This window comes from Pungitius pungitius, chromosome 14 (genome assembly GCF_949316345.1).
Source record: "Pungitius pungitius chromosome 14, fPunPun2.1, whole genome shotgun sequence".
Lineage (NCBI taxonomy): Eukaryota > Metazoa > Chordata > Actinopteri > Perciformes > Gasterosteidae > Pungitius > Pungitius pungitius.
The window spans coordinates 5,350,977-5,363,883 of NC_084913.1; the positions used below are offsets into that span (position 1 = coordinate 5,350,977).

Sequence of the window (12,907 nt, forward strand, 5' to 3'; positions counted from 1 at the left end):
CAACTTCTAAAAAAGTCATTCGAGAGCCCAATGTCAGAAAAACCCTAGCTTTAGACCGGAAAATTTCACCACACTTCTGATGCACAGCTGCAGATTCTTAGTAGAAATAACAAAACACTATCAAAAGGGCAAACCAAAGAGTGCCGGCCTAGTTACATTCATGTCCCCACCTCATATTGATCAAGTCACATCAAAGGGCTAGTGCACCTCTAATGCAGCTTGGCCTGCTTTCTAAAGAGCTTTCTCCACTTTGATGGGGGATGATGGTATTGATAGCACTGTCACAATGCAGGAGTGCATCTCCTTGTTTTCCCGCATGTCTGCAGAACAGAGCACAGCATGCCGCTCGCTTGGGGGTAAAAAAAATAAACGCAAATCACCAAGTGGAGTCCTACTAAGCAGCACGGAAAGATGGTGGTTGTCATTAGCACTCAGCCAGTCTCAACGCTTGTCCATTGTAAGGTGACTCAATGGGCTTTTGAAAGTTGTCCTTCATGATTAGATGCTACCTACTCAGAGGTGTGCTGGCCAAGCTATTGTGAGAAATGAATAAAGTACCCTTAATAGTAATCATGAATGAGATTTTGCTTTGTATGAAAAAGAGCAGCTCATGGCACGTCGATACACAAAAGTGGTGCTTTGAGATACGGTCGACAAATATGATCTTTTACCAAGGAAAGCCCCACCCGCGGCTTTTATTCTTCACCATCAATCCCATTCAACATTGACAGGGTTTTACTCTTCTTCGCGTGTATTTTCCTTCCGACGTATGGTCTCGGTAGTTTTATATCCCCGCCTTCATTCTCTCACCAGAAAAGCGACGTCGGAACATGGAGTTGATTCCCCTGACCGCACGGATGGTCATGACCCACCTGGTGAACCATCTGGGCCACCACCCGCTGAGCGGCGGCCCCGCCCTCCTCCACAGCCTCGTGAGCGAGAACCACGACAACCCGTACGTGGAGTCGTCCGAGCTGTCCTCCGAGGTCTTCAAAAGCCCCAACCTGCAGCTGTTTGTCTTCAACGACAGCACGCTGGTGTCCTACCTGCAGATCCCGGCGGAGACCCCCGCTGTCGGACAGCCCCCCCAACCTTCCTCTCAAGTGCGCGTCATCGTCCGGGATATCTCGGGCAAATACTCGTGGGACGGCGCGATCCTCTATTGCACCGCGGAGGACGACTCTGTGGATGCGGGCGTGTTTGATGCGGTTGATCGCCCTCTTCCTTCCTGTGGGACCCAACCCAACTCTCCAACAAAGGGGCCGTGCCAAACCAGCTCCGCGGACTCGGCCTTCGACTGCAATGAGGGGGAGGAAGAGGAGGAGGAGGAGGTCGATATTCTTGATGTGCTTCTGAAGAACTTGGGCCACAGCAGCCCAGAATGCCTGCCCCAGCCGCAGCTCAGGCTCAACCAGCCCGCCTCCTCGCCCCATGGCATGAACCTCGAGCAAGAGAGCGCCATCCTGGAGGCCATCCTGTGTCAGACTCAGCAGGAGGAAGAGCAAGTGAGGAGGTGGGAGGCCGATGTCAGCTTTCGGGCCGCCTGCCAGCGGGAACCCTCCCACCAGGAACCGAAGGCGCCTTTCTACTTCTGCCGGCTGCTGCTTAACGACCTCGGCATGAACTCTTGGGATCGCAGGTACGCTACCAAGTGGAGTTGACTCCCAATAGCTGAATAGCTGCTCTGGTTTGCACTGTACTAAAAGAAGAAATAAAGAGTATTGTCCTCTCAATCTATACTGTATCTTTCAGTCTGCAAGCCACGTAGTAAATGTAAGCGCATTTTATTATACTTTTGAACATCAGTAAGTTGCATTGTTTGTCCACAAGGTAACTCAGCTGTTACTCAAAGACAGTAAGAGCAAAGCTAAAAGCACTGTGGCGTCTGGAGTGTCTTAATCTCCGCTCCACAGGGGGAAAGTGCCCAGCTGTTTTCACTAAGGTCTACCTTGTCGAAGCCGCGTCCTTGCCATGCTCACCCGTAAATGAAAAGCTTACACCTCTTAATGGTGATGGTGCAACGTGCACAAAGCCAATAGGTGATTGCTGTTTGCACCTGTGACTTTTTTTGCTCATTAATCATCTCTGACAAACAAAACTTTGGTTGACCTATTTATTTATTTTTTAGGAAAATTTGTGTATGAATCATGGCGCTTTATTATATCACTAATTTCATTTCCCTTGTTTTTGTCAAACAGGAAAAGTTTCCATTTGTTGAAGAAAAACTCCAAACTCCTAAGGGAACTGAAGAACTTGGATTCCAGGCAGTGGTAAGACCTTTATGTGTTTGTCTCTGTGTATATTTAATACATTAAATGAACAACAATTAAATGAGTTTGTCCAAGCTGATTATATTGCTCCCTTCCTCCCAAATGATCTTTCTAATTTGTACCATCTCCCGTTGGACACAGACCTGGAAGTCTCCCACGATCACTCTGGTTGTCCTTCTCTGCTGTGTGTCCCTCTTAGTCCAATCAATAAGTGCACTGCGCAGTGCTGATGACAGGGGCTTATTAAAGATTTCCCTCAGGACTAGACTTTGTTCTCCCAGATGGCCAGACTTGGTTGGGCAAAAAACAACCTGTGCGCAAGCATGCGACGTGCCCTAAATCTACCCCAGCGTTATGTACTGCCATGGCAACAGGGAAAGCAGATGGGAGCCTTTGTTACCATCCTTTTTTAAAAATCATTTTAGAGCTGCAGTTACAGGGATAAAATGTGATGATAAAGTTGTTTCTTTCCCTCTGCTTTTTAACAACTCCAGTTTCAAACATTTTAGCTTGTTAAGATGTGTGTAGTCTGTTGAATCATTGGGCTCGTATTTTCAAAGCTTGTGGCAAGAGCAGGTGGAAGCTTTTCAGGTTCTGTCTGTGTTGTTGTTGGTGTCGTTTTATTTTTAATTCAATAGAGGCTACTATGTGATTTCTTTGTGTAGCCGAGAGACGCACAAGATTGCTGTGTTTTACATCGGAGAGGGCCAAGAGGACAAGTGCTCCATCTTGTCTAACAGCGCGGGCAGCCAGGCCTACGAGGACTTTGTGTCTGGACTGGGATGGGAGGTGCCGACAACCACACCCTCAACACGCATCCTCTGCCTAAATACGAACACACTCCCGCTCGGAGCGCGATTCATTGTGAATGTATCCCTCAGGTGGACCTGGCCACACACTGTGGGTTTATGGGTGGCCTCCAGAGGAACGGCAGCACGGGTCTGACCGCTCCGTACTATGCTACCTCCACCGTGGAAACCATCTTCCACGTCTCCACCCGCATGCCGTCCGATTCTAATGACTGCCTCACCAAAAAGGTAACATTTGTTTTAGCATCTCTTTTTTTAACTTGTGTCGTGACGACATCACGTGCATTGTAACGATCGCTCAAATGTTGCAAATAAAAACGATGCTGCTTGGCCCGTTTGATCCGGTGAAATGGCTCCACAGTCCTGCCTGCCCATAGCAGAATGTTGTTGTAGCCTTCAGCTCTGTGTTAAGCTGTGATCAGGAGGTGTGACTCCAGAGTGCGGCCATTGATTAGTGACCCTGGCCATTCAGACCTGAGGAGTAGAGAGTCGTCGGCGCGTGAGTGAGGAGAGGGCATGTGCCGCTGCGGTAATGACTATGATTCTGCTAGCCCGTGCCCCCCTCCCCGTGTGCTGTGACCAGGGCCTGGATTCAGCCATTAGCTCTCCCTGCTAGGGCAGGCGCCGGCCGGATGCCGGCAGGATCCTTTTATCCAATTCCTGCTGCCGCCACAGGAGCGATCGATTGGGTTCTGCAGCGGGATTCTGAGCTGCAGTGTAGCAGTTAGCACGAAGAAATGAGCCGCAAGGCCTCTGCCCGTGCTGCCAATCTTCTCATACAGTACCCCGCTGAGAAGGGAAATTCATCAGACTCCCCCTCATTTCCAACCCCCTCCAGTGTAGCACAAACCTTCCGCCCTTTCCGTCTCACAAATAACCCTATACTCATTCCAAACCCATCCTTAGTGGCCGCATGAAATTAGTTACTGCGGTGGAAGGTTTTGGTCGGCCGCAGCGAGGCGCTGGAGGGATGGCCTTCCTTCTATTTCTCAGGGAAGTTCTGTAATTGCTCGAGCTCACCTTGCAAAGATCTCTCACAGGCTGCACCAAAATTGGAAAGGCTGGCCGGATGCATGTAAGGAGCTGGCAGGGCAGAGAAAGTGGGATGAAGAAATTGATTTGGAAACGGACTTTGTCTGTGTCCAAGTAGGATGTTTCCCAGTCAATTTAAAAATAACACTTTTAGTCCAGCAGTCACCCACTTAAATGCCTCTAAGCGCAGAGGCCCGCTGTGGTGGGAGTGACGGATGGGTGAGCTCTCGCTGGGCAGATTGCTTGTTTGAAGACGATGAAGGGTAAAAAAAAAAAAAGCGAAAACCATGAATTCCTCGATCCAATTGTAGGTTTCAGAGCAGCGCAGGCTGCTGCTGCAGCAGCTGGCTTCAGTAATGTAGTTATAGAAACGACCTGCAGGGTTGGGGTCAGGCCATTTAGATTGTTTGTGCGTGTGCGCGTGCGTGCGTGCGTGCGTGCGTGTGTGTGTGTGTGGAAGAGAGGGAACTAGACTGGGGTGCTTTAGCTATCACATTTACCCCCAGGCACCACAGCTTAACTGGGCTGCTGCAGGTTGTTTTCATAAGAAGCCTCTTGTGTTCTGCGGCCCTCTGGTCGGCTGTCTCCATATGTGTGTGTGTGAAGCCCATTGGCTGGCTGGGAGGTCAAAGAGGGCTAATTGGACAAGAGCCTTTGACTAGAGTCCCATTTTAATGAAAGAATTCTCCCAACATTTGGATGTGATTTAACAAAGGAGAAAATAGACGGGTGCAGAAGATGATTGACTAGAGCATAAGCATCCTCATTAAACTTGTTATTAAGCACATCCAAATGCAAATATCTTAACCCAAATTAACATCCCAGTGTTAATTGTCTACTGCAAATGCATATTCAGCATTTTCTCTGAAATTGTCCCAGTGACTGACCTGGTTGGTACCTGCTGATCCTTGGACAGAACCGGCGAGCTCCAGTAATCAGCATGCCGTGGATTTGTTTAAGATTACTGTATTACCATAATTAAGGGCTTATAATAGAATGTGCTAATTGCATTTTTGGTGGCGAGGGCATGTCTCTTAATGGCTCATTAGGCCCACAGTACATTGGCAGATGTTTTCCTCTGAGTAGAGGCTCCCTTATCGGTGTCTGATACACCGGAAACACATCACCGGGCTACAAGCTGCTTTTCCGAATCTGGTCGGTCGAGTCGAGCTAAACCGCGCAGGGAGACGAGGCGAAAGTGATCCACAGAATACAGCAAGAATATATTGTGACTGGGTCCCTCTTATTTTAAAGGCGGAGCGGTTTACCTATTTGAAGCTAGCATCCATCAATTTCCTGTCTTTTCCTTTTGGGTTTCTGATTAGCGAGGAAATGGGAAGCAATTTAACCCACCATGGGGGACGTCAATTGGATTGGAATTATTTGGTTTTGAAATGCTCAATTTTGCTCGAATCTATGTTTGCAATTTGAATTCGTAATGAAAGAACTATAAAAAGACTCCAAACCAGATCCAAGGCTCCCCATTTAAATCGTTGTTGTCAAACAAGAGTTGAATGAGCACGACTTGTTGTGAGCAGTCACCTTGCTCTAGCACCTTCTGCAATAGGGTTTTATCTCTAGGATACATTCTGTAAATAATGTTCTCCTATCCCCGTCCACATACCTCTTATACCTTAGCGAGGTGGGTGAGCTGCAGCTACTGGCTGTTACCTGATCTCACTAAATCAGTGTTGGTGACGACAAGAACACACATCGCCAGAAACCTAATTAGACTGATTGTGTTTGTTTACAGCTGCGTCACCTGGGAAATGACGAGGTGCACATAGTGTGGTCGGAGCACACCAGGGACTACCGACGAGGCATCATCCCAACTGATTTTGGAGACGTGCTGATTATCATCTACCTAATGAAGAACCACATGTATTTCATCCAGATCATTAAGAAACCACAGGTAAACCCCTGCAATCACCGAGGCTTCTTTTAGACTATAATCCACTACACGCAAACAACATGCATCGACTTAATGGAAGTGGGAAATTTCTTTCATTGCTTATGGCCGCCCATACATTAACTTGGATTAAAATAAGCATGTGACAAATAACAAGAAAACAAATGATTAACCAATAAAATTAATGGAAATCAAACTGCAAATTCTAAACAAACCAAATAAATATAGTGTCACCTTTCCGGGATTTAAATAACTTAACATTATTAAGATTAGATCAATAATCTTTAGTCAGAGTGTAAGTTGTTGAGGCTTTTTGTCGAACAGAATTGCGTTTAATCTTTGCACCGTCTCCACTTTTCTGCATTTTTAAACCGCTATGCAGCGGGTGGAGCCGGCTGGGTCCTGCGGGCGAAGATCCCCTTTGATGTTGAACGTGACAAAGAGTCACAAGTTAGTTTCCAGCGACACTAAGCAAGAAAACCACTCTGCCCGTTTTCAGCGCTGTACTAATTTCCCGTCTGTTCTCGAGTTAAAGCAAGCCCTTCCCCTTGCTTCCTATTCAGAGTTTTATAGTTATTTTCTCCTTTCGGGGTTTCTGTCGAAAGGCTTTCAGTTTCTTTTACTCCAGCTGTGCATTATTACCCACACTGTGGGTATGTGCTCTCAGAGATGGTTACCATCCTTTCCTGACTAGCTTTCATCTCGGCTGCTCTGAAGTACTCTACTCAATGTATTTCCTTCTCTGGAATAGTGAAATGTCTTTGTCTGAGTATGCCTTCAGATGTTAAGATATATTCACAGTGTTTTCTATTTGAACTTTATTCGGGTGTAAAGCTAACAGTTTCATTTGTTTTTATTCCCCAGGGAGCACATTGATCATCTTTAGTGTGGCTTTTTAAGCAAGTAGTTTTTTCAAAGATGACTGAAATGATTAATGTAATGCAACAATAGAATCTCTGCTGATTCTCCGCTGGAATTTCCCCTTAAATCTTGACACAACAATGAGATTTCTTTTTCAGGTAACCATGACAATTTACCCAAGACCCCCACAGAGACAGATACATGTGTACATATTGTTTAAATGGAGGCTCACATAGTAAAACATACTATGACCAGAGGGTCTCCAAAGCCAAAACCCTCAAAACTCAAACGACCTCTTCCTGCAAGAACTAGTAAATCTATCTCTTTAGATTTACACCTTGTCACCCCAGCTTTTCTAGCATGTGATTAAGTTAATTGGTCCGTATCATTTCTGGTTAAAATCCATTTGTTGTATAATTTAACTGGGGATTATTTGAGCTGAACTACCAAGTTGAAGACAGCAGGACCTTTTGGAGACTTTGACATTCACGTCAACTTCCAGGTCAACGACCATTGAGCTTCAGTGATTAAGGGCCCCTCCAAATATGTATGAACAGACGCGTGTGTCCACACACAATCACACGCTGCCGCTAAAATGCATATTGGCCCTTTGTGTTTGTTTGGTAGCTCAATATGAGGCCTTTGTTTACTATTGATTGTCATTTTAATTTAATTTGCCCTAACATTGATTCACATTAGATATGTGTGGTTGTCATGCAAAGTTAGCTAAAAATCCAATTTCATCTTGAACCCTCGCCCTAAACAGATGGAGAAACGGCTAAAAGCCAAAGAAAGAAAGAAGAACAACGTTTTTAATCAATCCTTTCTAATTCTTCGGATGCTCGACAGGGCACACACCAAATTAAATTTGGATCATTGTGGAAGTTTTGATGCCTCAATTTGTTATTCTTTTTTTCTCCTTTCTTCCCCCAGGTTCCTTTCTTCGGGCCGCTGTTCAGCGGCGCCATCGTCACTGCATCGCTGCTGCCGAGCTTGGTGCGGGCCACTTGTATCAATGCCAGCAGAGCCGTCAAGTCCCGGCTGACTCTCTACCAGAGCTTGTATCCTTTCCTCCTCCTGCCTTCTGCTTCATTTACGGTACCGGGCGTGGCCCATCGGAGGAATGCGACCATTCAGTCAAAATGGACCGTTGATTGCACTTACAGCTGCGATGCCATAACGGTTCAGAGCCTACATTTAGCTCTGTTTTTATGATGATTGCGTTAGATGCATCACACACCGCCGAGCTGAAATGTTCATCACCACCAGTGGCCCATTTGGGTAAATTCATTGAGACATGTGGCGTGCCTGTCACGTCAGCCAACGCACACAGCTGAGTGCTGACAGTGATCTTTATGCGCCGGCTGATTTACATACAGCTATTAGGCCGGGGCTGTTTCACAGCCCGGAGCAGCATGGGAGGTGGTGAGTGAGGCTGTTTCGGGCAGGAGCGCAGATAATGTGGCATCATCTATCACAACCGTTTTATGGAGCACGCAGAGAGCCAAAATAAAAGCACCCTCAACAAATACATCCAAGTGCATACGGGCACGAACGCGCACACACACACATACACACACACACACAGCCTCATCCCTACGCCCATCCATCCAACAGTGTGCCGTTAAGAGGCTGACTCCAGCTGTAGTTGTCAGTTGGTTTAAAGGGAGTGTAATCACCAATAGACCCGAATTAGCATGTGAATGCCAGCAGCACAGAGTTGTGGGGGGGCGGGGGGCACAGAGTCGGTATGGCCCCTGGAGGGTGGAAACCTGATCTCCCTCAACACCCCGCTCCTCCTCGGACAGCATGTACAGCACCGCCTCACCAGAACCACGCTGCCCCTCTGTCGGTTGCTATAGAAACCTCCCCCCGAGGAGGTTTCATTTGGGTGGAAGGCCAGCTTCTATTGTTTTTTTTGTTGTTGTTTTTTTCAAACATTGACATATCTGAAAAATATATTTTTTTGATGATTGTGAGGTCCTTGTATCCTTGTTGTTCATCTCCCAAAAAAGCTTTTTGGTCTTTAAATAATCCTACAACACACCTTGCGTAATCTTGTTTACGGTTTGGTGTGTGTAAGTATGTGTCTGCCCGTATGCGTTTCACAGTGCATCACATCCCCTGCGCCCCCCTCTGCCCCCCCCCCCCCTTACATCAGCCCTTGTCTGTGCGTTCCCAGGGGAATCCTGAGTGACAGATGTCTGTTACCCGACGCCAAGTGAATTAGCCCAGTGTGAGGCTGCCAGAGGGGGGAGGTAGGTGGGGGGGGGGGGGGGGGGGGGCAGCCACCGGCCTGGGGGTGGGGGTGGGGAGGGGGGAGGTAGCCACAGGCCTGGGGGTGGTTTGAGACACTACCGCGACTGTGCTGGACCGCCACAAAGGCCGTACCTGGCATTCCTCAGCAGAGTGGCAGACGGCACAAAGGCCCGGCCTATGAGAGGAGATAAGCGCTGCCTCTAGAGCTCTGGCACTGATGGGCCCGCCAGGCCTCACACGCGCCCGACACAGGAGACGAGCGAGCGCGCCAGGCCGAGCACGCAGCCGCCACCGGTATCTGCACCTCTCATGTCTGTTTAGATCAACAGAAGCACTGCGTAAACTGACGGACGCCCCCAGATGAGCACGTTTTTGGGGGGTTTCAGGAGAACTGGCGGCCCGTGAGCACATGACTCGGTCAGCACGTGAAGTTTCTCTTTTATGTTTCCGTCGGATTTGCTGTTGAATTATATCAGCCTTTTGCACTTTCCCCCTCTCCATCTGTCATTCTTCCATCTTCATGGGTTACGTGGATCTTTATCTCTCACAGGTTTGAACAATGACCCAAAGCTTTTTTTTTCTTTTTTTCTCTGGGCTCCGCTTTTTTGTGCGAGATACTTACTTTACCCCCTTCACAATGCCTCAACAATCCACACCGTCCTCTGTGCCTGTGAGGCCACTCTCTTAGGTAATTAGTTTAATATTTCTTCAAAGAGAAGCTATATGACCCCTGTGTGTCCAGATAAAAGGCCAGTATGGCGCTGTGGCCCCCTCTCTCGCTCTGTCACAAGGCTTGAGAGTACTCCAGCGCTCTGCCGCGACGCTCACAGGATCTCTCGGGCTAATAGGATTTGATATTGAAAAATGACCTCCGGCATCAGTGTTTTTCAGATAGACACCCCCCCCCCATGCCTCACCCCTCTTGCTGTTTTTCTTTCTGCTCACCACATCCTTTCCTCAATCTCTTAGCTGCGAGGGTCTGTGAAATCTGTGTGCTTGTTTTCTCGCGCAGGGTCCGGCTCTCATTGTCAGTTAGAATTTGTGTCAATTTCTTCCGTCAAGACACAACCGCAGCCTCGCATCATATCACAAGCTCCTCACAGACGACTCGTAATGTATCATCTATTATTTAGGTGCCTGATGGAAAATGCAGCTGGTCAGGCTTTGTGTGTCCTAAGTGTATTGTCTGCAACTAGTGTGCAGCATTTTGAAAAAATTGAGGCTGAAATCATCACTACCTCTTTGTGTGGATGGCCACTCAGTGTTGATGGTTTGTATATTAAAGCAATAGATTGCTATTTCGACTCTAAGCACAGTTTGCAGATGCAAAATCAGTTTGATTTTATTTCATCACACAGGACAGTGACATAGTCTGATGCGAGGAATACTTGAAGGCAGTTGACCTCTGCTCTGCAGCCTCTGCCTCCGGAGAGCCAGGGCCACCACCACCGATCGGACCTGCACTGATTAGAGGCGGATTTTCCCATTTTTCCCACTGTTTTGTATTAGCAACGGAGTAGAAACGATAACGGCCATTTTGTTCCTGTGTTTGTGCTACTTGCTGCACGCACACGGTGTGTGATAAACGGTCTCAGGAGACACAACGAGTGGGTTTGTGTCACCTGAACCGTCCCTGCAGGGCTCTGCTGTCTGCTGCCATTTACTGCATCATGAGGATCCTTCATACTGTCACTGTAGAATAATGTTTTCACCCAGACGCCGGGATTCATTTCTCTCTTCAACAAGCACTTGAGTCTGATCTGGCGTCCATCTCTTTTTGTGACGGGGGTGTTGTTGAGGGGTTCAAATTGTCTGCGTGTGTGTGTTGGGGAAATGGCAAGTTTCTAATAGGTGAGACTGTGTAGAACTGACCTTGATTCAGAGAAGTGGCCTCCCTACTGGACAGAATCAATAGTTTTTTTTTTGCACACTGCCCTTAGTCCCAATCCTCTGTTCTGGCACACGTAAACACACACACACACACACACACACACAGATCCTTCTCCAGGCAACGATCAATAACCATAATCTGTTTCTGCCCATCGCCAGTCAAGCGAGTCAGGCTTTTAGGGTGTGTGTGTGTGTGTGTGTGCGCGTGTGTGCGCGCGTGTGCATGTGTGAGTGCGTGGTGGCAGAAAGAATAGAGGGATGCTTGATCCTTTCAGTGCTGAAGTGAAGTCCGGCATGTCCCCTCACAGGCTCACGTGAGCATATCTACGGTGCCCCAACTCCCCTCAATGCCACAACGAGACGTACATCATTTCAACAGATGTATACTGAAAACATAATGGACACAATATCCTTTTGTGTGCTGTTGCTCACCCCCCCCCTCCCCCCCACACCCTCCCCCCAACACCTGACGCCGTCCTAATAATTACAGTCAGTGCATTGGTCAGGACACATTCTCACACCCCTTCTGAGCGAGTTATTGTCCCACTCTCAGTGTGTCTTTGTCCGCCGGCGGTGCGTTCTTTTGTACACTGTAAGATTCCTCACCTAGCGGAGATGAAAGTGCGCCCGTACGCATGACGGGATGCCGTGAATAGGATCTGCCATGTTAGTGTTGTCTCGCATGAATTATTCAGCATCGCTGATAGGTCTAATTTGCCAGCTGTTGTGCCATAACTGTCGGCAGTGTCATAGATAATACTCAGCAGTCTATATCTCTGTGGAACACGGTGCTTGACTGGGCACAGTGAGACGCCAGGCTTGTCATTATATGCTGGTTTCGTGCGATGGTCTGAGCTGATACCAGTATAACAAGCCAACTTCCTGTTTATGGAAACGGGGGTAACCAAGTGAAAGGTCCTACAAAGGTTGCCGGGAGGTATTTCTAATATCCAGTACAATTCTTAAAGGGAAGCTGACTAAATAAAGGAATCCAAGACTTCTAGAAGGAGGCCTTTGGCTGTTGTGGCAGGGGTGGGTAGTTTGGTTTGGGGCCATTCGAAGTTGAAGGGTCTCCTGCTTGGAGTTGGCCAGGGCGGTTTGGGCGGAGGTTGGCATTGGCTTTGATAGAGCAGTTGAGTGTCTACGCAGTATTATGGGGGGGCTACGCCGAGAGGAGGTGTCTCTCCCCCACTGAATGTTTTAACCTAATCCCATTATCAGTGTAGCGCACTGCCTCCCATCTCTTCCCACTCCTTATCCCTACCCCCTCCCGCCCGGCTCTCCAGCTGACCAGCTGTTCCTGCCGGGACTCATGACAATGTCCGATGTGTTCAGATCACTGAGTACCCCCCCCCCCCCCCCCCCCCCCCCCCTACTCCCCGCACCCCGCCCCCACACAATACGCACACAAATACACATAGCACATCCAAAGCAATTGCCCAGCCCAATGGTTGCAGCCTTCGAGGGCCTAGAGGGAGGAGGGTGTTAGTTGGGGTAGAAGGGGCTAGCGATGGGGGTGAGGAGGGGGCAAGCACAGGCCTGTCAAACCAGGAGCCCTGACTCAGGAGGCAGCCCCGCTCGGATGGCATATGGCGTCTAGCTTCATACAACATGCAAAAGTATTCTCTCGGCCCACCCCACACACACACCCCTCCCTGTCTCCCTCCCCTGCTGCTAATGCAGAATGACTCATAGCATTACTCCCCCCCCCCCGGACATTAGTTCCTCCTCCTCTTGCCACCCAGCCTGTAACAAAAGGCGTCCGCTGCATGGCACCCACACCATGAAAGCCCTGGGGGCCCGGCCCAGCCTGCACTCTGGGGTCTGAGCACGGGGGCCGCCCCTTTTAAACACAGGTAGAGCAGGCATGGAACCAG

General features: G+C 48.5%; 1 protein-coding gene across 4 annotated transcripts in view; it reads left to right on the forward strand.

The window, feature by feature from the left end:
- Positions 1 to 12,907, forward strand: part of ralgapa2 (Ral GTPase activating protein catalytic subunit alpha 2) — a 72,773-nt gene that overhangs the window by 39,477 nt on the left and 20,389 nt on the right. For all 4 annotated transcript variants that reach the window (XM_037486090.2, XM_037486091.2, XM_037486092.2 and 1 more), the window contains 6 exons: positions 814 to 1,639; positions 2,199 to 2,270; positions 2,936 to 3,059; positions 3,152 to 3,307; positions 5,865 to 6,023; positions 7,815 to 7,942. In XM_037486090.2, coding sequence (XP_037341987.2) covers positions 814 to 1,639; positions 2,199 to 2,270; positions 2,936 to 3,059; positions 3,152 to 3,307; positions 5,865 to 6,023; positions 7,815 to 7,942 — 1,465 coding nt within the window. The remainder of the gene's footprint in view (positions 1 to 813; positions 1,640 to 2,198; positions 2,271 to 2,935; positions 3,060 to 3,151; positions 3,308 to 5,864; positions 6,024 to 7,814; positions 7,943 to 12,907) is intronic.